Source organism: Panthera pardus, unplaced genomic scaffold (genome assembly GCF_024362965.1).
Source record: "Panthera pardus isolate Hobbes unplaced genomic scaffold, ASM2436296v1 HiC_scaffold_3, whole genome shotgun sequence".
In the NCBI taxonomy this organism is placed as follows: Eukaryota; Metazoa; Chordata; class Mammalia; order Carnivora; family Felidae; genus Panthera; species Panthera pardus.
The window spans coordinates 54,662,912-54,686,324 of NW_026526876.1; the positions used below are offsets into that span (position 1 = coordinate 54,662,912).

At 55.3% G+C, this 23,413-nt stretch overlaps 1 protein-coding gene across 5 annotated transcripts in view; it reads right to left on the bottom strand.

Annotated features, from left to right (window-relative positions):
• The window catches only part of SGSM2 (small G protein signaling modulator 2), a 39,281-nt gene that overhangs the window by 2,652 nt on the left and 13,216 nt on the right, over positions 1-23,413 (bottom strand). The window contains exons 3-24 of one of the 5 annotated variants that reach the window (XM_053893385.1): positions 17,449-17,611; positions 17,016-17,177; positions 16,635-16,702; positions 16,391-16,536; positions 15,925-16,059; positions 15,259-15,383; positions 14,790-14,857; positions 14,422-14,582; positions 14,125-14,251; positions 12,397-12,531; positions 8,646-8,799; positions 7,779-7,843; positions 7,546-7,691; positions 6,931-7,059; positions 6,545-6,727; positions 4,403-4,792; positions 4,025-4,149; positions 3,493-3,575; positions 3,172-3,281; positions 2,663-2,759; positions 1,974-2,141; positions 177-1,781 (exon numbers count right to left, since the gene is read on the bottom strand). In XM_053893385.1, coding sequence (XP_053749360.1) covers positions 1,678-1,781; positions 1,974-2,141; positions 2,663-2,759; positions 3,172-3,281; positions 3,493-3,575; positions 4,025-4,149; positions 4,403-4,792; positions 6,545-6,727; positions 6,931-7,059; positions 7,546-7,691; positions 7,779-7,843; positions 8,646-8,799; positions 12,397-12,531; positions 14,125-14,251; positions 14,422-14,582; positions 14,790-14,857; positions 15,259-15,383; positions 15,925-16,059; positions 16,391-16,536; positions 16,635-16,702; positions 17,016-17,177; positions 17,449-17,611 — 3,044 coding nt within the window. In that variant the 3' untranslated portion in view covers positions 177-1,677. Of the gene's footprint in view, positions 1-176; positions 1,782-1,973; positions 2,142-2,662; positions 2,760-3,171; positions 3,282-3,492; positions 3,576-4,024; positions 4,150-4,402; positions 4,793-6,544; positions 6,728-6,930; positions 7,060-7,545; positions 7,692-7,778; positions 7,844-8,645; positions 8,800-12,396; positions 12,532-14,124; positions 14,252-14,421; positions 14,583-14,789; positions 14,858-15,258; positions 15,384-15,924; positions 16,060-16,390; positions 16,537-16,634; positions 16,703-17,015; positions 17,178-17,448; positions 17,612-23,413 lie in introns of those variants that run through there. The other 4 variants (XM_019429584.2, XM_053893386.1, XM_019429579.2 and 1 more) reach the window with 4 other exon arrangements.

Here is a 23,413-nt window from a genome sequence, read left to right on the forward strand (position 1 = left end):
CCCACAGCTGAGGTCCCTCTCTCCTGGAAACTTTGGTTCTCTTTTTTTCACCGTCCTTGCCTTGTGGGGCTGGCCCTCTGTACAGTTCAGTTGTGGAGCTTCCAGAATTTGCCAGTACACAAAGTCACTGTCCAGTGAGTGTCCACTGCCCACTCAGCAGCCCCCAGAGCCACAAGGATTGCCAAATGCTGTGTTTATTGGTCTGTTAACAACACTGAAGAGTATAGTTTCTGAACCAAAAAACATATACACTCTGCTTCTCACAAAACCAGAGTCACTAAGGCAGGCACACAATGGCCACCATGCTTGGTGGAGGCTGAGGATTCACAGACAAGGGTAGGCAATGGGGCAGCTGGCCCTCAGACAGGCCATGCAGTGCCCAGGACAGGGGTGGGTTGAGGAGACTGCAGGATGCCCAAGGGCCGCTGGGCCCTTTTCATGTTTCTCAAAGGCAGGGAGTCTCCAGACCTAAGTGACTGCTGGACAGGCCCCTGTGGCAGAATGGCCCCAGGGCAGAGCCTTAGCCTTATGTGTTTGGGGAGGGGGGGGGGCAAGTAGGGATGACAGAGCAAGCAGTGTGCTTAGGCCTGGGATCAGGAGCTGGGCCCTTCCCGACATCTCTATGAGTGAGGCTCCTCCAGGGGGCTTCGGGTCTCCAGGCTTCTTGGCATCCTGAGGAGCATGGGGCAGGCAGGGCTGGCCTTGCTCCTCACCAGGGACAAACAGGGATGACCCAGGCATCCTCCCCTCCCCACCCCCCCACCAGACTGAGGGACCCAGTGGGTGCCTGAGACAGGCGATGGGCTGTCCCAAAGCTCTGGGGCCTGTCCCTGAGAGGAGGCTATCACAGGATTTCCTCCCTAAAGAATCACCCTGGGATTCCTCTCAAGGGCAATGATCCCACTGCATTTCCAGGTCATCCAGTGGGCAAAAGTGTCATTTTTCAGGGGGGCATCTAATGCATAAAGCAAGAACTAGGTGGTGAGAGTGAAACTGTACAGGTACACGCAGGTGCCCTGTATGGGCTGGGGAGCGCACGGGGTCACCCCAGGTGGCCAAAGGCAGTGGCAGTGCTGCTGAGGTGGGCTTCTCCCACTGGGCCCGCATCTTCTGACTGCCTCAAGGTCTCCTGCACCCAGAACACATGCCCGAACCGGCAGCTGTTCCGGCTGCCCCCACTGGGGCTGCGGTGGGCATATGCACTATGCCTGCAAGAGGACTCGAAGAAGAGATACAGCACAGAGTCCCTTTGCCCACATGACCCATGCCAGGTGGGGCCAGGCGACTACGGCCCGTTATATCTATACGGCCCCAGGCTGACCTAGGAGAGGCCAGGAGGAGCAGTCCGGGCTGAGGCTGCAGGTGACAGTGGGGCTATTCCCAGGTGTTTGAGAGGGGAGCAGAGTAGGTGTCCCCCAGGGGAGCCACTCCCTGAGGCCAACCTCTCCCATCCCATCCCTGGCCTGAGGGCATCCAGGCCCCTGACTTGCCCTGCAGGGCCAGCACTGCCCAGAGTCCGATCCCAGGCTCACAAACGCTTTGTTAGGAACACGGGTGGGCAGGCAGGGTTGGCCGGGGCTCGGGCAGTCTCAGCTGCACTGCCCTGCGCCTCTGCCCGTGGAGGCCGGGGGCCCGGAGCCCAGGCTCCAGTCAGCTGCCGCTTCCTGGCCACAGCCCTCACTTGTTCTCTATGAGCATCTGCACCTTGTGGACGAGGTCCCGGGCAATCTGCAGGATCTCCTGGGCATCGTGATGCTCAGCCCGTTCTGGGGGAGACAGAACTGTGGGGATGCTGGGGCAGGGGCAGTAGTCTGCGAGGAGCCCTGTGGTGGCCCACCCTGCTGGACTCGGGACATCTGCCTACGGGGAAGGGACTGGAGATTTCTGAGAGCCCCTCCAACCCTTCCTGGGCCAGAAGTGGAGCCCCCCAAACCCCTGCAGGGGGCAGCCGGGATGGCTGGAGCGGCTCCTACCATTGAAGAACTTGATGATGTCGGTGAAGTCCATGTTGTTGTCCCGGATAATCTCACGGTAGGCCTCTACCAGGGCCAGGGCGATGAACAGGACAAAGTGCTCTGATGAGATGTGCCGGGCCGCCCAGATCACCTCCCACACGGCAAACACGTCCTCGTACAGCAGCTCTGGGGACAGATAGGGGCTAAGGCTGAGCCTGGCTCCCCATGGGCCTCTAGGTAGAGCCAAATGCAGAGACAGAGCTCCAGGGGCCTAGGTCCTGGGGTTCTCCCCGTTCCACAGAGCCCTGTCCAAGCAGAGGGTTCCAAGCCCCAGGTCGAGACCCTGCCCTTCTCCTTGGTGATTCCCGCACACTGGACTTGGGCAGCCTTCACACCTGTGCTCTTGTCAGCTGCTCTTTATAAGCCTTGCTGCTTGAGAAGATTTGGTTTGAAAACAGTCCCCAAAACCACTGGCTTAGGGTGACTGCTGGCGGCACTTTGGAATCACGTAAGGAGCTTCTAAAATTGTGGATGCCCAGGCAGCCACACTTCATTAAGTCTGAGGCTGGGTGAGCGCGTGACGCTGGCATGTCTAAAAGGCTCCCCAGGTGGTTCCAAAGTGCAATTAGGGTTAGGAACCACTGACTTTGGGGGAGAAGGATCTCCCACTGCCTTGACCCTAGTCCCACCATCAACCCATCTCTTACCTCTCTTAAAATCCAGGAGGAACCAGCGGTAACAGAAGTAAAAGTGGGTGTAGTCTCCATTCTGATGCATCAGCTCAAACAGCTCTGAGTCCAGGATCTTGCAGAAGTAGAGAAAAGGAGGCCAACTGAGCTGACGCTGCCTCTCCCAGCCTCCCCTGCCCACTGTGCGGGCTGCTGGCATCGCTCCCGAGACCCTCCGGTCTCCTTGGGTGGAGGCTGCCCTCTGCTGCCCCATCCATCTCTCTGGGAGTTGCTCTCTTTGCAATTATACCATTTTCTGGGTGTTTGATTCACTGTCACCTGTACTACTCACCAACACTTTCACGGGCACAGAATTCCCATACTGATATCCCCCTCAATTTGCAGCACTGAAAACAATGATTTTTCAAGTGATAGAAATTAAGCTTATACATAAAGGACATTTCTGGAATGCTCCCTGGCCTCCCTGTGGATTATGGATGAGCCTGGAGGTGCCTGGTCACGAGCCCACAGGCAGCTGCACACCTCACCTGGATGAGGGAGCGCATGTTGGCAAAGTGGGTGTCCATGGCGCCCCCGTTGGGGAAGTTCTGGCTCATCCTCTTCATGAGGTGGCTGAAACAGCTGTAGGCCAGCTGATCTGAGGGGAGATGGGAGTGAGGCCGGCAAGGCAGCAGACCCCAATGCCTCATCTCACAGGAGGTGTCCTGTGGTCCGGACGACAGGGTTGGCCTACATTCCCACCCTTCCAGAACTAGTGGTCTTCTTTTCCTTTCTCCAGCTGATGTCAGCCCAATCCCAATACCATTCTGGGAATACTATCAACCCCCACCCCCAGCCCAGTCCCTCACCATCATCGAGGACGACCAGGAGAGGTGCCAGCAGGTCGCACATGCCCTGCACATAGCCCACGTCCAGGTGCTCCCACACGTAGCTGAAATGACGGGGAGAGAGCCACTGTGGTTGTGTGCCATCCTCTGCTCCCCGCAGGGACCCCTAGGGAGATGGTCCCTAGAGCGGCCTGCTACCCAGAAGTCAGCCTTTCCATGACCCTAAAGTTCAGGGAGTATAGTGGTAACCCACAGTCTCTGTCCTCAAGGAACCCAGGGGCTCAGGGAAAGACAATAAACGGTTTTCACCGCTCGGTTTGCTCGGGTGAGGGCAATCAGCTAGGCTTCCTGGAGAAGTATGGCCGAGGCTGAGATGTGAAAGACCTCTAAGAAAGAAGAGGGGTGGGGTGGGGGGCACAGCGGGGAAGTGTTCCAGACGGAGAGAGCTGAGTGTGCTTCAGTGCAGGGCAGAGGAGCAGGGCACCTGCCAGACCTAGCCTTTCACAGAGGAGGGTCCCTGCCTCCCTCCCTGAACCCTGCCCCACAGTGGCACCTGCACATGACGTCTCTGAGCCTCTCCAGGTTGGGGGGCGTGAAGTACCAGTAATTGCGGTCACATCGCTGCACATCCTTGTCTATGCGGTGCAGATTTAAGGCCATAGTATCCAGTAATTCTATCTGAAAGAGTGGGGGGCCCTCAGGAATGAGTTGGGGGCCAGAAGTGGTGCCTACATAAAGGGATGCAGCAACGCAGGAACCAAGAGACTCTGAAAACAGAGCCCCCAGGGATGCTGAGAGATGCGCTCAGCGCCCCCTGCAGGACAGTGAGGGTAGCCCCACCTTCCGCCCACCAGCCCGTCCCCACGCCTCAGGGATGTCAGGAGGGCCTCTGGGGCTGACTGAGAACAGTCCCTGGGGAATGTCCACATACAGTGTAGGCAGCAGCGCACACGGCCGCAAGCTCCTCCCCTGCCTCCAGCTCGCGAGCCCGCGAGGCCTTCTCCTGGCTGGGATCTTGGGGCTCGGAGAAAACACAGGCTGCCAGGACCGGCCCGTCGGAGCCTTCCTCCCCACCGCCATCGTCCTCCTCCTCGAAGCCCATGCTCTGCCCCTCGTCTATGCTCGACTGGATGCCCGAGGCCACGGAGTAATTGCGAGAGGATGGCAGTCCCGAGTCTGGAGAGTCAAACTCCACTGACTGCTGCTGTTCCACCATGGTGGTGCCGGGGGGCCCTGCTCCCGGCTCCTGCTCAGGCTCGGGTCTGGGATCTTCAGTGCCTGGGGGCTTTGGGGGCTCCAGGTCATCCACGGAGAGAAATACCTGGTAGGGGTGAAGAGATGGTGGGGCTCACACCTATACTCCAGCACCTTCCCTCAGCGCACCGCTTCCTTCCTGGGGTCCGAACAAGAGGGATGGAGAACTCTACAACTCCATGGCCTCCACACTGCCTCACGCACCACCCCCAGGTTGCCAAGCCTCCCCTCTGACCCACACAACCAGGGGGAGAGCAATCAGGCTCCGGGCAAACACGGACACACCATCTTTTAGCCCCATCCAGTCCCCCTCCTCAGGCCTCTCTCTGGGGCCTGAGAAAAAGTGTGAAGCACTGCAGGACTGCCTGTGGCTGCTGCAGGGAAGGGGAACTAGAAGCTTAGACACCTGATGGCGGATGTGAGTTACATGTAACTCTACTAACGCCTGAAGACGTGAGGCTGCCTCCAGTTAAGAGAGCTTGGTACTAATGAAGGCTGGCACTAGACTTGGTGGGGCTGCTAGGGCAGCCTGGTGGGCGGCAGGCTGGAGGTGTTAGGAAAACAAGTTCTTCCTTATTTTCCACTGACTCTTTGGCAGAACAAGACAGGAAACTTCTCTAGCAAGTGCCTAATCAGTTATATTAGTTTCACACACACGCTCAGGAGGGGACAAATGGCAAGGTAACCTGTTCTACTGATTAGAAACAGTCCACCTCTGTGGACAAGTCCCAGAGAGAATCAAAGAGACATATACAGATTTTCTTTTTCTTTTTGGGCTATGTAGGGAAAGGGATACTAAAAGGAGTTTTCACTTTGGCAAGAAGCATGAAATGTTGGGTTAGAATCAGGCAAGGCCATGATTCTAAGGCGACACAGAGCCTCAGATTAGTGCCAGCAAAGGAAAGCTACTGCTGTTCATGTGCTAAGCATCTGGGGCACTGGTTCAGACTCAGGACTGTACAAAACCCAAAGCCAGAGAGAAAGAGAATATGCTCACAAATAGGGGAGTAAGAACAAAGCACATGGAAAGGAGCACAAAGTTATATTTCTCCAGCTTCAGTTTTCTGTTAACGCTAGTAAGGATTTAGTAAAGTGACAAGAATGTATGTTATCAAGAGAGACAATTTGAGAGAAAAAAAACAAACAAACATGTAAGTTAATAAAAGGATATCCCTAAAACAGAAAATTATCATTTCTGTTTCAGCCCAGCAAGCCACGGTTTGGCACCTGCTCTTCATCTAAAGGCAGGGGTGATGCCAGAAGAACTACATAGGCTCTGAACTAGCTTTGCCTGGTTAATTCCACTAGGGGATGGAAAACACCACAGAGGGAGGGAGATCTCCAGACACCAATGGGACCTGAGAGCTGTTCTGGTCTCTGACCGGTAGCTCTTGGTGAAACCTCCACAGTCAGAGGTGACAGGGGACACCAAAGCCCAAAGAAAAGAAGTTACTCAGCTTGTTGGCAGCAGACCCGGGACTCGAACCCGGGCTGCCTGTCCCTAGCCTTGAGATGTCTCTACAAGGATGGAGGGCTTCCCTAAATCCTGATATATCCCTCTTTCCCTTCTTGTCCATTAAAACAGAACATAGTGCACTATCTCATTTTATTCCTGCAACACTCAGAGAAATGGGCAGCAGGGGGACAGTCATCCGGTTTTTCAGTAGAAGAAAATGAGACACAGACACATTAAGCCATTCTCCCAGGGCACCGGTGCCAGTGACTACTAGAGGTCGGGCTGGTGCTCAGGACTCCATCTTACTCCTATAAAACGCCGGTGGCCCCTGCCCCTGGCTGCCCCGGGTCCCGTCAGGCTCACGTCATTGCTGATGGTGGAATCTCGGTGGATGAGGCGCTGCACATGGCTGTCGATGCTGCTGCCCGAGGAGAACTTGGTGAGTGTGGCTGGCTGCGCGTCCCTCTCCCGCTGCCTCACTGCCACCTCGCAGGCCTTCCACTCTGCCAGCACCCGCTTGTACCTTGCTGCCACTGCTGAGTCCACCTGTCTCAGAGCATACCATGACCATGGAGGGGGGGGGTGTCCTGGGACAGCAAGGGTGAAGACTGTGGGGCTGCTCTCTGCTAACATCTTCCTGTGCCACGTTCCTTTCTGTCTGGGAAGGCGCCAAGGCTTCAGGGGTCCCTCCCTGGGGTCCCCTGGCTCAGCTCATCTCCCTATCCCACGGGAGGGGGGGGCCCCCTTACCTGCTCCATCTCCTTCTTGCTCATGCCAAACTTGTAGTGGCCAAGCAGAAAAGGCCAGACATCCTTACGGATCTCGTGCTGCACACCTCCATAGTAAACTTGCCGTAGCAGCTCCAACTCCTTGTAGTTCTGTGGGACCCAGGAAGTAAAGGTCATATAGCCCCCATGGTAACTGCGGCCCGGCTGGGTGGCCCTATCTCCATCCATCCCATGGAGAGCTAGGGCCGGGACAGTGATTCAGTCACTCTGCTGAAGCCCAGACAGACTCTGCTTTGGGAGGGTCACATCCTCCCTGCCCCAGACTACAGCTGGATGAGATCCAGTTCAACCTCTCTTCCTTCCAGGATAGGCAACAGAGCAGAGAGGCAGAGATTTGCCCAAGATTTCAGAATAATGTGGAAGCAGACAAGAACCAGTCCAGTCCCCTTCCTATGGAGACCCACAGACCCAGCTGTCTGACCTGGGCCACTCCAAGGCCATTGGTCCTGGCCCTACCACATTTTACCTGAATGCCCATCTGGTCTATGAAAGCTGCTCCCAGAGGAGGCTGCTCTGCACTCACTGCTGCTCCCCACCCCGCCCCGGCCCCTAGCCCTGGCATCCCAGAGTGTGCACCTTTTCATCCTTCTGATACTTGCTCCACACGTCCTTGGTGAGGCCCCCGGAGGCTCCTGGGGGCCGGGCAGGCGGGATGATGCTGTGACGCACGAGCGCTGACAGATGGGTCCTCACCGTGGACAGGTGGCGGCAGTAAGCCAGCCCTGTGGGGGGCAGGGGAGCCAGAACACCGTCAAGTGGTGCCTCCCACAGCCCCCACCCCTCACGACCCCGCCTCACCCTGCACTCACAGCCGTAGAAGGCCCGGGACACGATCTGCCTCTTCATGCTCTCACACAGCAGCCTGAGGGGCAACCTGTGGAAATAACCTGGTTCAGAGAAGAGGGGCTACGGCCCCTCTGGTTGGGGGAGGTTGAGAGAGAAGGACATCCTGTGTGGGGGACAGGTAAGGTGCTCGGGCGGTACGAGGAGCAGGATCCACAGCCCAGCGACATGTCTGTGGGTTCCCTGTGTCTGGCAGCCACCCTAGGTAGTGCTGCTGGGGACCCAGACTGGCCCCCAACCACCCAAGGGACCTTGAGCAACTAACTTCACTTCATGTTAGTGAATCTGGGTTTCCTCATGTGAAAATGGAGAGAACCACCTCAGGTCATTAGGAGTAACAGGTACAAGAGAGCACCTTGCAAAAGCATCAAGTGCTGGCAATGTGACCCGCACACAAATGCCATTCACGCACCATTCCTGGCACCTGGCAGATGCTCAGATATCTGGTGTGTCCTCAGATGTACAGCCTGATGGCAGAATCTGCATCCACATTAGGAAGGGGAGCTCGCAAGTACCGCGTACCTACCATGGTGCCAGGCACAGCTCTGGGCACTCGTATGAGTCATACCCCTCATTTAATCCTTACAGGTACCTTACGAAGCAGGTGGTATTATTCCCATTTTACAGATGAGGAAACAGAGGCTCAGAAACGTAGAGGCCCACAGAGACTCAATAACTTGCCAAAGTCACATAGGTAGCAGAAGTGAAATTCGAACCCAGGTCTGTCCAACTTGAGGCCACCCTGTCAGACAAGTGACATAGCCCTGAAGGGCAGAATGCCCACACACAGACACACCCACAGGGAGCTGGTGTTCTGGGCCCTGCCCACTCACCGGTCGGGGACACGGCTGCAATGGCTGGGGGCTGCATATGGGGAGCTGCTGGTGGAGCAGGAGAGGCAGGAGGGGCCCTGGTGGCACAGGGCCTCCAGGTGCCAGGTTGGCAGGCCGGGCCCAAAGCCCTGCATTTCAATCATGTCACCAGCATCTGAGGACAGGAAGGGGGCCCTGGTCAGGGCCTGGCAGGCCTCGTCCCCCAAGCACCCTGAAGCACGCCCACCTCTGTGCCCAGAGCTGCAGCACGGAGTCACCCGTTGGTAGCAAATCCATAGGGTGGTGCCTGCCTGGTGCGGAGCCCAGAGATGGAAATGGTGGAGAGTGCCTGACATTTCCCGCCCTCCACCTAGTCTTTCTGCATGTGGGTAAGTGTGTCTGTTCTCTCCAACTTGCTAGCAGCAATGGAATGAACACTTGCTTTTCTAGAGGGAGAAGAAAAAAGAGAAGGAACGAAAGCCTAAGCTCTCTAAAACGCTGCTAGCTGGCTTGGCTTTTGAGGATTCAGCCTGGTTCTCTTGGACAAACTCTGAGATGTGCAGGAAGGTGCCTGCAATCCTGCATACTTTGAACCTCTCCACACCTGGAGTCTCCCCTGATCAAAGCTCCTAAGGATCCCGGAGCCACTTGTCCTGGTCCCCAGACCTCACCCCTCCGAGGGTTCTAGATCTTGTGGTTAAGGAGGAGCAGTGCTCCCCTCCAGGCCAGGTGCCCCGCTGCCAGCTCACATGGGTTCTTCCTGAGTTCTCCATCCTCGCCTTGCCTGAATTTAGCATGGTGGCCTCCTCCAAATACACAGGTGAGCCGGCAGGAAGAGCAAAATTCCCGGGGCTGCCAGGCCACTGAGGAGGTGGTGGCTGGGCACACAGTTCCACTGTCCAGAAGAATGTGCCAGGTGCAGCCTCAGAAGATGGTTCCTTGGACGCATCTACACAGCCAGCAGATTGGGCCAGCTCAGCTGGTCTGAATCAGAACTCAAGACCCTTCAGAGCTCCCAGGGCCTGAGTGGGGCAGAATACCGCTCATAGGGGGTCTCTGGCAGGTCCAGTGAGTCACAAAGATGAAGCAAAGTGAGGGCAGAAAGTGTAAGGACCAGGAGATGATGCCAGGAGGGAGGGGGAGAGCACAGAAGAGGGAAGAGGAGGAAAGAGAGACATGTGAAGAGACTTTTCAAGTAGCTTTTTTTCCTACGAATCACAGCCTGGGCCCTGGCCCTGCCAGGAGTCTGGAGCAGACCTAGGACTGGTTTTTGCAGGAGCCAGACTCCAGCTCTGGGTGTGCCTTGGTGGGGAGGGCTGAGCTGAGCCCTCTCCACTCCCCTCAAAGGATGCCCTGTCTTGGCCTGAGGCTCTCTTCCCAGACCCACAGCTGGGATTTTTGTAGATATTTGGCCCTTCAGCTCCACCAGGAGGCAAATTAAGGGAACATATTTGGTGTAGAGGGGCTGCGGCTCTGGGAGTGAGGAGTTGCAAGCCATGCCCAAAAGTGGGAAGAGGGAGGGGATAAATGCAGGTGGGGTGGGGCAGGAACCCAGCTCATGCCCCTGCAGCAGGCAGGAGAGAGGCCGGTCGTGGGAGGGGGGCAGGAGCGGGCCCAGCCAGGCAGGCAGCAGGCAACAGGCGGGAAGGTGGGGGCGCCACAGGTGCAGAGGATGAAGGGGGGGGCACACAGGGAAACAAGCTCATGCCCAGAAAGTAGGGCCCAACCAAGGCAAGACTCCTGGGTCAATGCTCTTCACCTTAATTCTCCAGGAAGGAGCTGAACCAGCCAGCATTGAACACCACATCTCTGAATTAACCCAGTGCAGACAGCTGGAGCTCTGGAGTGACTGGGTGAGGGGCAGCAGGCTGGACATTGGGTGGGGGGAGGGGTCTGCTGGGCCAGCTTTGACTCTGACTCTCTCCTCTGAGCATGAGGAAAGTTTGAAGCAAAAACAATCAGGGTGGTTGAACCCCACAGCCCCTAAGACTCCGAGTGAAAGGTGCCTGGCCTGGAGCAGAATTAGAGTGAACAGCATCTCTGCTCTGTGGGGAGGCAGCAGGAAAAGGAGGAGAGGTGGGGGAGAGGGAGGAGAGTCTGGACACCCGCCACTTGAATCACATGCACAAGTCAAGCATGTCGCAGGCCTGAGAAGCAACGGCTAGTAGAACGGACTCAACAGTGTTGTCATTATGGACTGGGGTGGAGGTGGGGGCTCCCACGTCAAATCCCCAACCACCTGCCAGTTCTCCTCTCATGCCTCCTCCCCTTTCCCAAGTACTGGGGGCCCAGGGGCTGCCTACTGGGTTGGTCTGGCTCCTGAGTTCCCCAAGAGGAAGCCCCGACAAGCCCTGAGGCCTCGGGTCCCCATGTACATGGAGGCTTCTCTGACCCTGGAGGCCCTAAGACTAGTCGGGGACAGGCTTCCTGGTGCCAAGTCTGCCAGGACAGGGCCTCTGCTGGGACCCCCAGCCTAAGCCTGATATCAGTTCCTGGGGGTCCCTGTCCTTCTTGACTCAGCCTTCCCAAACTGCTCAAAGTCCATTATCCCACAAATAAGCATCAGCCCCAAGTCCAGGTTTGCAAGGGGCCAGACGGCAGTCTGTCTGGCTCCCCTGCACTCCTGCCCGGGCTGGTCTGTGGGTCCTACCAGGAGGGCTGGGAGGGAGGCGCGAGGGCAGGCATGTGGTGGGTAGGGGCAGCTGGTAGGGCTATGCTAAGGGTGTGCTAAATGTGTGCTAGGCCATGGACTTGGTTTCCCAGGAAGAGGGGAGACCCATGGCTGGGGTGTCACATATTCTTAGATACAATCTGTAGGGAAGGGGAAGGGGAGAAGAAATGAATTCTGTGGCATGGGAATGGGTGGGGACGGGGAAGTTCCCCTAAACTCCGAGAGAGCTGGCCCTTCGTAACCAATTTTCCCTTGAGCATCCCGGCCTAGCCTTCTCAGATCCCCTGGCCAGTCACTTTCTAAAAAAAGAGCAGGATTCCCTCTCTACCAGCCTAGCTCTGTGCTAAGAAAGATGGGTGGTACACAGAGGAACAAATGCTGAGGGGCCATGGGCACTGTGCTGTGTCATTTACAACGAAGGGACCTCTGTACCTGTGGATTCCGGGCTCTGTGAAGGCAGGAAACACCTATCTTATATCCCTGGCACATTTATTTCCAGATTTCATGCTGAAGCACCAGGCAGTACCTGCCGGAGCCCTCAGCCCTGATGGGTAAACCCACCCCTAGGTCCCTTCCCGTGGTGGCTCCAGCACCTCAACCTGAGCCACAGGACTCATTCATGTGAGCTATCCAGCCTCCACCCCCCCTCCCCCCCCAAGAAGGGGCTTGGTGCCCCTATCCTGTTTTGTCAAGTCAGGGACCAGAGGTCCAGGGCCGAGGGTCCAGCCTTCCCTGCCAGCAGGGCACAAAGAGACACTGCCTCAGGTTTGCCAGCATGACCCCCAGGAGTGGGAACAGTGCTCGGAGAGCCATTCAGGGCTCCCAATAGTCAAGACCTTCCTAGCAGACGATCCTCCCTCTCAGGCATGAAGCCCTCTCCTTACACTACACCAAGTGGGGAGCCCAGAGCCACCTGCTCTTTGTACCATCCCCTCTTTTTAACGGCACCTCTTTCCACCCTCCCTGACCTGCCTCCTGATGGGGGACCGCCCTGGGTACCAGTCCCATAATGCCAACACTGCCGTCCGAGCCCCTGCGGTGGGTGGCAGGTGGGCCAGGGGGTGGGGCGGGGCAGGGCAGGAGAGGGGCAGGGATAAAAACCTTTCATCGGATTGGGAGCTGTGAGGTTCCGCGAGCAGATCATTGAGAGCATCGCGTGCAGTTTATCCTCCTCTTCCTCATCATCGTCCACCGAGGCCGCGCGGCTGGCCGCTAGGTGGTGGTAGTTAATAGTGACTGCTCAAAGAGAACAGCGAGAGAGGCAGAGGCGTGAGGACCCTGGTCCAGGCAGGAGGGACCAGACTCCCTCCTTAGGGGGAGGGAGCAGAGTCTGGGTCACCTGGAACCTGCCTGGCACGGAGAAGGGGATGTGGGATGGAAAGCTCTCTGGACCATTTATTGGGGAGAGTATGGAAGAAAGTGAGGGAAAGCGGCAGCTCCAGAGCTCCACTGGAGACCCTCTCTAGGAAGAACAGAAGACAGAACTGATGGGGGAGCAAGGGTAGTGAAAGACAGGGACCAGTTGGGACAGGCAGGCGGCTCAGGAGCTCCCCAGCCCTGGCCAAGGCTGGGTATGACTGTCGGCAGATGGATCCTGATCATTCTTTAGCTCGCATCACGGTCAGGCTAGACCAAATTTGAAGATTACCCAAACCCCCTCTTCAGACTGTAAATCCAAACTTCTCCAAGGTTTGCCCTGAGCTGCTCTTGAGGAGCCTGAGTCACTCGGCTGGGTTTCAGCTCCTGGGGCCCTGGCTTGCCCTTTGGGGAAGCAGTCCTTGAAGCAAAGTGACCAGAATTGGGAAATGCCAAGGCTTAAAGAGGGGAAGCGGAGACTAAGTAATCTAAGCCGAGCAACAGCCCAAGATTAAATGCCAGGTTTGCAAACACATTCTGACACAAGACATGACTCCTAGTTAGGTACCTCTGGAAGGGGAATCCCCCTGTCTTGTACCCTTCAAGCCTGTTGGGGCTGGTTGTGCCATGGCTGTGTGTTAGCAGTCTGAGTAATCTGTCCACTAATACAGAAACAACTTGCTCACAACTTATTGGCACAAGTTGGGAAATTTAGGGAGCAGGTGGTCCAGCTGGCAGTAAATGCTCCACACTGGTAAATTCTCTGACCTTATCCCCAAGATTGGCGAGTCTGGCCTATAGGGCGTACCAGCACTCAGACCAGAAAAGAAACTCTGGTGTCACCAGATACCTATGCACAGGCCCCATGGGCCCAAAGGTGCGCAGGCAGGGCAGGACCCATGAGCGCCAAGCTACCTTTTCAGCCCCCAAGTCCCCAAGGTCCCCCAGGCAGCTCCAAGTTTCACCTTCTTCAGATGCGCATCCCTACTCCAGTTAAAGCTCCTCTCATCAGTAGCTAGTTTGAGAAGGGCTCTGGCTCTGGAGGAGTCAGTGAACAATTTACACCGTCCATAAAGAAGCACTGATTCTGCACCCAGGCTGCCTTGTGGAGGTCAGGTTGTGGGCCAAGGAGGAATGTGGAGTTCTCCATCTTCTATTTCTGGTCTCACCACATTTTTTTTTCCTTGGGGCAGGGAAGGAAAGGCTAAGAGGATACTGTACAATATCGGCTGAGCCAAGAATCTTGGGGTAACGAGGCGGAGGAAGACAGCTAGGGGAAGAGACAGGTAGCTTCTCAGAGGGATGATGTGCAGGGGATGGTCTGGGGAGAGGCTGAGTAATGAACCCCTCCTCTCAACCTGGCCTGGTCAGTGAGTGGACCCTGCCTGTAGCCCCTCCTGGGTCTCACTGTACTCCCCTACCTCCCTGAGCATCTTTCTCCCTTCCTCCACGGATGAGGCCTGGGATACTCACTGTGCTCGTGCCTGTGGCCGGGGTAAATGATCCGGAACACGTAGTCTGTGGCCCTCCCGGTGCCCATCTCCTCCACATCCACAGTCCGCACGCTGCTGCGTTTCCGTAGCTTGGGGAACACTTTCCCCTGCGGAGGGAAGGGTGGGTGGTCAGCCTGTGCAGAGCAGAGTCTGATCCAAGGTCCCACCCGAGGCAGCCTCTAAATTGGAGAGGCTTTCCTGGAGAAAGGAAGGAAGGTGAGCAGAGAACCCCCCTCACACATCCCTTTACTCCAGAGTGTTCCGAGCCCTGAGGTACCTTCCCCTGCTGGGTCCAGAGCGGGGGCTCCAGCTGTCCTCGGGGCAGAAGTCCATTCTCCAGGCAGGACAGAAAGGACAGCAGGTGTCCTCCCTGTGGGAAGTGCAGTGGCGGCCTCTGGATGCCATCCTGGCTCACCAGCACGAGTGTGCCGCCGCTCTCTGTGGGGTGTACGTGGGCGAGTGAGCCTGGGCCTCCCTGAGACCTCTTGGCCATCACCACAGCCCAGTCAGCCAGGCCTCCCGGTTAGGTGAAGCACGGGGATGACAGGAGGAGGACAGGATATCCAATGGGCCATGCACAGCATGTGGCTGGGAGAAGGCAGTCTCTTTCCCCTCAACCCTGTACCCAGGACAAGGGAGGCTCACTTTGCTGGTGGCAGTGGATGCAGACAATCTGACTGAAGGGCACAACCAGGGCATAGTCCCAGTAAACGCTGGAAATGAACCAGATTGGTGTCACTGTGTCCCAAGACCTGTCATCCCGCTTTTTTCATCTCCCACCACCAATACCTGTGAAACTACCCTGAAGACAGGAGGACCATAGCCGAGAAGTGACCTCAGCCAGCCATGTCCCTCTGGGCCCCATGCTGTCATGGCACAGAGCCCGGCAGTCTCAGCTGCCTAGAGCTTGGCTCAGGCAAACCTCTTCATGCCAGGCCTGGCTTGATCTTAGAGAGCTCTCTCCAGGCAACCTATTCCTGCAGTTCTTGGCATCAGGATAAGGAGAGAGACCTGCCTCCCAGAGTAAGCTGAGTATGTCCACCCACCTTTCCCCCCAGGCAGGCCCCCCCCCAACCCTTCCCTGGCTTCTGGGAGGGAGTCCCAGAGCCCCCACCTTTTCTCCAGCTCGGAGTCCCCCAGAGTCCCGTTCATGAGTTGGTTGGGGGTCCATTTCAGAGTTAGGCTCTCTGCGGACTGGTGCAGGGAGAGGTAGCCAGGGACAGCCTCCATGTCCTCCTTCTAGGGGGAGGAGACACAGCAGAAGGGAGAGGTGATAAGGGGTCGAGGCTCCCAGGGGAGGCCTATAGGAAATAAGCTCCAGGCAGGGAGCTGGAGGGAGCTGGGGAGCTGGGGAGGCTGATCTAGCATAGTCACAGGATCCTGGAATGGAGGCCAGGAGGAAGTAGGGAAGAACACAAGTGACATGTAGATGTGGGCACCTCCTCTCCCTGGCTGGCCTGGTGCTGCTACTGGTTCTGTCTTGTTAGTCTCCTGGATGCCAGGTACATCCTGGGCCAGCCATCCTGTTCGTCCTGTCTTCTGGCTGCCATTCCCACTTTTGGATAGCCTGGTTCTCAGTTAGCCAGGGCAGATGACATTCCTGCCTCCTGCCAACTCACGGCTGGGCACAAGGCTTGTGAAACTGAAGTGGGGGGCAGGGCCCTTTCTCCCCCTTCTTGCTAGTCAAACCCCTGAAGAACAGGACAAACGTGACTGGAAGGTTCCAATCCTGGGGCCTTCAGGAGAGGGAGAGGAGGGGTGGGCATTAAAGTTTTCTTACTGGCTGCACTAGTACGTTGTTCTTGCCGTAGAGCAACCGTGTTCTTGAATTCTGGTGCAGGGACTCCACATACTCGCGGGCACAGGCAGCTAGCCTGTCCTCTGATGCATTGCCACTTGAGTGCCGCTTCCGAATCTGTGCAGAAAGGCACGGCTCAGCCCCCAGCCCTGGGAATCAGCCTCAGGGAATGTTAAGATTCCACACAGACCCTCTAGCTGACCCAGGGGTCCACTCTGTCCTGGGTCTGCTCTTGGCCACCCTCTTCTCTCCAGCCATGGACCATTGGTGTGCTCCTGGCATTTATATGTGCCAGTGTGGATAAAAGGCTCTCCTGAGGTAACACACCTTGGTGCATCTCCAAGGGCCAGATTGCGTCTGCAAAGAATATGGAGGCCAAACTGCCCTTCCATACAGGCTCATGGGCATAGCCTGGATAAGTATGAGGGGTGGGGAGAGGGATACCTACTCCTAGGGCTGGGCGCTTTGCAGGGGAGTCCTGGCGATTAGGGGGACCCCGGATACGGTGCCTCTGGACTAGCTCATCAGCAGAGGGGTCAGTCCAGTAGTGATCAGCAGTCTTGAGCTTGGTGTACTCCAAGGCACAAGGTCCCACTGTGAAAACAGGGACAGTCAGCTCACACGGTGCCCCTTCAGCACCTGTCCCTCAGCCCCCACTAGCCCAGCACCAGCCTCTCTGCTCTTAGGCTCACCTAGAAGAGAGGCCAAGATGGGGCCAAATACAGGATCTGCCAGTAACGCTTCCTTCTCGTAGTACTTGCTGCCAGGGGGAGAGACAGACAGCAGGACTCATTCCAGGGCAGTCATGCTTACCAAGCAGGGACATCTCCACAAAGACCACATTCATGTGAATCACTAAGAAGTGAGTACATAAGGACTGAGCTCTTTGTGGGGTGCCTGGTGTGGTCTACCCAGGTGGGGTGCCTGGTGTAGCACGCTTTGGGGTGGTAGAGGGGAAGACGGGGCAAGCCTATAGACTATCGTGAACAATCAAGCCTGCTGAGGTATAGGGGTGCAGGGCTGCTCAGGAGGTGGGCCCCAAGGAGGGGCTGCCTGGGGGATGGGGCAGTCACCTGCAGTTTTCCACGAGGTACTGCATGACCCTGTCCAACACTTTCTCGATGAGCGCTGTGCGTACCCATATGTGTTTTAAGGCCTGTAGGCTGAGAGCCGGGGCCTTCCCGCTGGCAGAGCCCTGTCTCCGCAGGGCATCCTGGTTGCCCGCTGAGGGTTTCCTGCAAAGAAAGTGTGAGGGCTTGGGGGTAGGCCCTGGACTGGTGGCACTGGGAGCAGAGTTTGGTGCCACAAGAACCCAGAGGACTAAAATGAGGGGTTGAAGTGGGGGACAGGGCATTGTGTCTAAAAGGAGCCAACCCCCACCCTTAGGCTGGTCTTTCACCCAAGGGGCCCGGCAAGAGATGAGCCCAGGAAGCCAACCTGGGAAGTAGCAAATGCCAAGTGCAAAAAGCAGAAGGGAGGGATGGGAGGAGCTGGCCTGGGGCTCACCTGCCCTCTACTTGTTGCTGTAGCTCCTGTACCTTGTGGCAAATCTCCCCAGCCACTGGGCATGTCTTCCCCACCTTGGTGAACAGGGCTGCCATCTTGTCACTGCGCAGGAAGCCGGCAGCACGTCGTCTCAGCTGATGTAGCAGGCAAGCCTCCACTGCACCTGAGCCACAAAGGGAACGAGCACCTGAGCCCAGGTGAGAGGGGGAAAGGGAGAAACACTCCTCTTCCTCATACCTATGGAGAGCAGAGGGGCAAGGGCGGGCTCTGACCCATGCAGGGATGAGGGGGAGGGGTTTCAGTCTAAGGCAAGCCATGGAGACATACCCTGACCGCCTTCCAAAATTCCCCTCCCAGTCTCTCTGCCCCTGGCCAGGGTGGACCTGCAGGGGCTGACATGCCATACCTTCCCTCTCCCTGTCCCTCGCCTGGTGTGTACATGCCTCCTATATGCAGCATCGCCCCTGGGACTGTGAGGCCCAAAGCTGCCAGTCCCAGTGGCTCCTCCCCTGCCCACGAGGGCAAGCACGGACTGCACCTATACAACAGGGACTGCGGGGAGCACAAAGCCCAGCAGCCCTCCTGGAAAGCATGGATGATGTGGTTGCTAAGGAACAGAGCTCTGGGAAGGAGCTGAAATATTGATGAGGCCACTGCAGAGATCAGACCCAACATCAGCCCCTGAATTATTGATGAGCCCTGCAGCCAAGAGTGAGAGGTTTCTATTTCCCATGCTGGGAGGATTTCCCTTCACTCATTCATGTTTTTAGGGGCTAGTTTTATTCTCTCCATCTGTATCCTGTAGGAAGGGCTTGGTGGGAAAGGGCGGGGAGTTGCCCTGGTATGTGTAGAGCCTACAAATATTAGTATGTGAGGGGGTGGTGCTTGGCCATTATCAAGGAGGGAAAGCCCTAGAAAGGGGAAGGGATTTGACTGTAGTCACACAGTGGCAGAGCCAGGACCATGACCCAGGACCCCAAATCCTAGCCCAGCCCCCTTCACCTTCTCCAGGTATGTTGGGGGTGACACAGGTGTGAGGAGGGCTCCCCTCATGTCACAGGTGCTCTTTCTGCATGGATTGACAAGTGCTGTGCTGGAGGGGGGAGTCAGAACAGGGTCTGGAGCTTAGCATGGCCACTCGCTACCCCTGGGAAACGTGGGTGATAATGCTCTGAGCCCACTGTCATCTGTGAAATGGGGCTATTTAGGATTGGCGTGAAACATTACATGAGATGAAGGGCATAAAGCCCTTGCACGAGTCTGGCACACGGGAGGCACTCGATCCTTGTCGGTGCCTGAGCCCTCAGCCCCTTTTGGCAAGATCCTATTCCACAGTTAAGCTGCAAGGGCTGGGTTTTTACAAGACCTCTCCCTGGCAGGAAGGGGAGAGGGCACATTAGAGAGAGGGCCGCAGGCTGTCCAGAGGTGAGTAGAGATGCTATTCTCTCAGGAACAGGGGAACTGAAGCCCCTCAAGTCGACTGTGACTAGTGCTGTTAGAATATGAAGCCTGAGCTTAGGAAACGACCAGTGACCCTGGGCTCTCACCTGGTTTTCGTCTTCATTTTTAGTAACTGGAAGGCAGTCACTGCTGTGCTATAAGGGCTTTGTCTGGCCTGCTCCTGTACTGAAGTCAAGAAGTTGGAGAGAGTCCCTGGGACCAACCTGCAGGCCAGACCCAGTGAGAACACCCCAAGGGAGTGGAAACAAAGCAGGACCCTCCTCCTACTTGTTCCCTTCTGGGCTCTTCCCTGGTTGGGCCTCAGAGGACTTTATTTTACAAGGCACAGCCTTTCCTTCACAGCACGTTCATACATGTATGTGCACATGTGTATGCAGACGTATCTACATATTTACTTGTATGGGGCATGTGAGGGAATCTCTGCTTAAGTGTCCACATACTCTACTCCATGGCTGTCCCCTTGGTCTCTGGAGGTCCTGTGTGGCCCTGTGGTATACAGGTGAGTGAGTCCCAGTCTCTTGGTCCTGGGGCTGCAGCGCCTGTAGGAAAGTGGTGACCGTTTCCCGGGATTGTATGCCCCATTCAGAGTGCTCTGGAGAGAAGCGGCACTGAATACGGCCAGAGTGGCAGCTGGTGGCACCAGTCCTGCAAGGAATCATGTGCCTCAGTGATGTGACTAATTGCTGGCATAATGAGACATTAGCCTTCCCACCTTCCCCAGGAGACTGCAAATGCAGCCAGGCTGGGGAGCCTGGGAATGGTGGGGAGCAGCACTCCCATCCCGCCTGGCCTCACCCACCCTCTCAGGCAGCCTCTGAACACAGGCATTAGGGCTCTCTGGGGTGAGCGGAGGCATTCCTCAGCAATTACTGCAGGTAGAGAAGCCCAAACATCACACCTAGTACCCTCCTGCTCACCCCACAGCCCATACGTTCCTTCTGTGAAACGCAGGCAAGATGCCAGGCAATGTCTGGGGAAGGAGAAATCCCTCTCAACTCTCTACTTTCCAAGCAAAGTAAATGATCCTCTATGCCAGGTATATCCTAATCCACTTCCATGGGCTCCTTGGCCAGTGGCTGTTCAAACTACACTTGTTCTTTCCCATTCCCACAGGGCTGTCCACCGCAGAAAGTCAGCACGCGCAATGAAAAATACTGTGTGCAGCATATAGGCAAGATAGTAATATGATGATAGTAACACTAACAATGATCGAGAATTGAGGGTTTGTGGGTGGGCTTCTGGGCCTTCCAAAGACCCCCAAATATTGCATACAAAATTGTTGGTGTGCTCCAGTATGACTAGGTGAGTGCTCTTTGTCTGGATAAAGGATCCAAGATTTTTAGCTTCTAAAAGGAATACATGACCCCCAAAAGTTCTAGAATCCCTGCTCTAAGACTTGGGTTGCGCTGAACCACAGATGGTTCCACTGGCCGAAACTCAGAGATGCAAGAATACTCTCCCTGCCCCACAATGTACAGTGCAACACCACTCAGAACTCGGTTGCAGAGCCATCAGCCACAAGGCCCAATTCTCCTGCTGCCCTCAGTCTCCAGAGAGGGCCTCTCACAGACTGTCAAACACCCTTTCCCAGCAGAAACCAGCCAGAGGCCCATGTCTCTCCTCTCCTGACTGAAAGCCCAGAGCACCAAGCAGAACTCCAGCTCCTTATTCAGCTTTCTGTCCCAGACTGCCACCATGACCATTCCCTAGGGTGGAGGCCTGTGGCAGGAGATGCCAATCATGGCTCAAGCACCAAGTCAGCTGAACCTCTCCTCCTCCTAAGTGAAGGCTCAGGAGCCCCTGTCCCACTGGGTCGTGATACCACCCACAGCCACTCTGGATCCGCCAGAAGAGGGGTGAGATATCCCTGACAATATCCAGCTCAGTGTACTAATTAATAAAAATCAACACTGGTTTTGGTCATTGGTTGGGGTGGAAAGGTTTGGGTAAATGAATTGAAACAGAGAAACAGACATGATTCAACAAGCATAACCCTCTCACCCCTCACCTTGCTCTTGGAACTTTGGAGTCATGGTGCCCTCTCTACTCTGTCATCCCATATGACTGACAAGAAGGCCCAGGGAACTGCAAGAACTTTGCTGTGGACATTTCCTCTCCCAAAAGGTCTGGTACCATCTACCAAGGGAAAAGCTGGGAATTACAAGCCCAGGCTAGCCCTGGAACTTTCCCTCACCAGCCTCTGATGTGCCAATAAAGTCTATTAAGTTATGGGGCTTAACAAAGGCTAAATGGGCTGGAGAGCCCAAGTGCTAACAGAATCCTAAAGGGCCCCTCCCACAACTCCTTACATACCAATTTAACCATTCCCAGGAGTCCAATTTAGAACAGAGAAGACATGGGTAGATAGAGATGGCAGGGACCCAGGAAGTTACTAAATCTTCTCAGACCTTACTGGGAGGAGAGCTGACTAGCACCACTCCGGTGGAGGTAGGGTGGCACTGTCTATCACCATTGCAAATAACCTCTGACCTTCTTCTGAGAATCTAGCTTACAGATATAACTGCAAGAGTACTTAAGTTACAACAGCAAAAGACTGGAAACTATCCTCATGTCCATCAATGTGGACAGGTTAAGTATACATGGGGCATTCATACAACAGATTATTAAACAACTTTGCAAAAGAATGAGGATGTTTTCTAGGAGCTAACAATGAAAAGTCTCCTAAAGCAAGATGCAGAACACTATGACTGGATACCTTTTCATTACAAAAAGGGTATGTGGGCAGTAAACAAAGAATATAATTTCTTTTATTAGGATAAAAAACTCTGGAAGGATATATAAGAAACAAAAGTGGTAGTGGTTACCTGTGTGGGAACAGGTAAGTGGAGGGAAAGTGGGTAAATGGCGGCAGGAAAAGGAGTAAACTTTTCACTGTATCTCTTCAGTACAGTTTTGATAAAAAAAAAATTTTTTTTTACATTTATTTATTTTTTGAGAGACATAGAGACACAGAGCACAAATTGGGGAGGGGCAGAGACAGAAGGAGACACAGACTCCAAAGCATCCTCCAGGCTCCGAGCTGTCAGCACAGAGCCTGACGTGGGGCTTGAACTCACAAACCATGAGATCATGACCTAAGCCAAAGTCAGACACCCAACTGACTGAGCCACCCAGGCACACCTGTACAGTTTTGATTTTTGAACCAGGTAACACGTTACCAATTCAGAATAATAACGATTAAACAGGTGACCATCCAACCCAGATACCACGATTCTATCATGAGACGATGTTAGAGACTTTTTCTAGCCTGGATGCGAATCAAAACTCACAAAACTCAGAAAGGCTGGGTCTGTCCATGGGCACCCAGTCCTTCACCAGTTCCCGCAGCATTCCTCCCAATTGGCTTGGTTCCCCACCCCCACAGGAATACCTGGGCTCTGCTTAGGGAAGCCACAAGTGATCTGAGCTGGGCAAGGACCAGAGAAACAATTCAGTGGGCTAGCACAAGCTGAGATGTCACAAGAATGGACTAAAACTGGGGTGCTTAGGTGGCTCAGTTGGTTGAGCGTCCGACTCTTGATTTTGGCTCGGGTTGCGATCTCATGGTTTGTGAGTTCAAGCCCGCATCATCAGGCTTTGTGCTAACAGCACAGAGCCTGCTTGAGATTCTCTCTCCACCTCCCACTGAAAATAAATAAAACATTTAAAAAAATTTTTTAAATGGACTAAAACTATGGCTGTGCAGCACACACAGCAGTGATTGTTGAAGGGTCCTCAGCCAGCCTAGGGAGCCTCAGCAGCAACCCTGGCTATCACATACATACCTATGTTGAAAGTTGTGCTCAGCAGCCCAGAGGCCTGGTAATAGGGGGAGCCACTGAATGGCCTTCAGAGAACTAGGCCAGTTGGCTGAGATACAGGGACACTATATCCAGAGTTAGCACAGCCTAACAGGAAGGCTAAGCCCAAGGCACCGAGCCAAGAAGGGATGGTAATGGGAGGAGCAAGTGTGGAAAGTAACTCCTGCTCCCCCACCTCTGCCGTCTGCCATCTGTGCAACGGGGGAGTTCGGTCGTAGTTGCCATAGAGAACCTAAGCGAGGAAAGTGCAGGGTGGAGCAGCTAGACAGGTGGCTGCTTTGGGTCCTGGAGTTTTGAGGATACTACTTAGAGCAGAATTTTTATTTTTATTTTTTTATTATTATTTTTATTTAAAACAACTTTTTAAAAGTAATCTCTAGGGGCGCCTGGGTGGCTCAGTCGGTTGGGCGGCCGACTTCGGCTCAGGTCATGATCTCGCGGTCCGTGGGTTCGAGCCCCGCGTCGGGCTCTGTGCTGACAGCTCGGAGCCTGGAGCCTGTTTCGGATTCTGTGTCTTCCTCTCTTTGACCCTCCCCCGTTCATGCTCTGTCTCTCTCTGTCTCAGAAATAAATAAACGTTAAAAAAAATAATAATTAAAAAAAAATAAAAGTAATCTCTAGGGGCACCTGGGTGGCTCAGTCGGTTGAGTGTCTGACTTTGGCTCAGGTCATGACCTCACGGT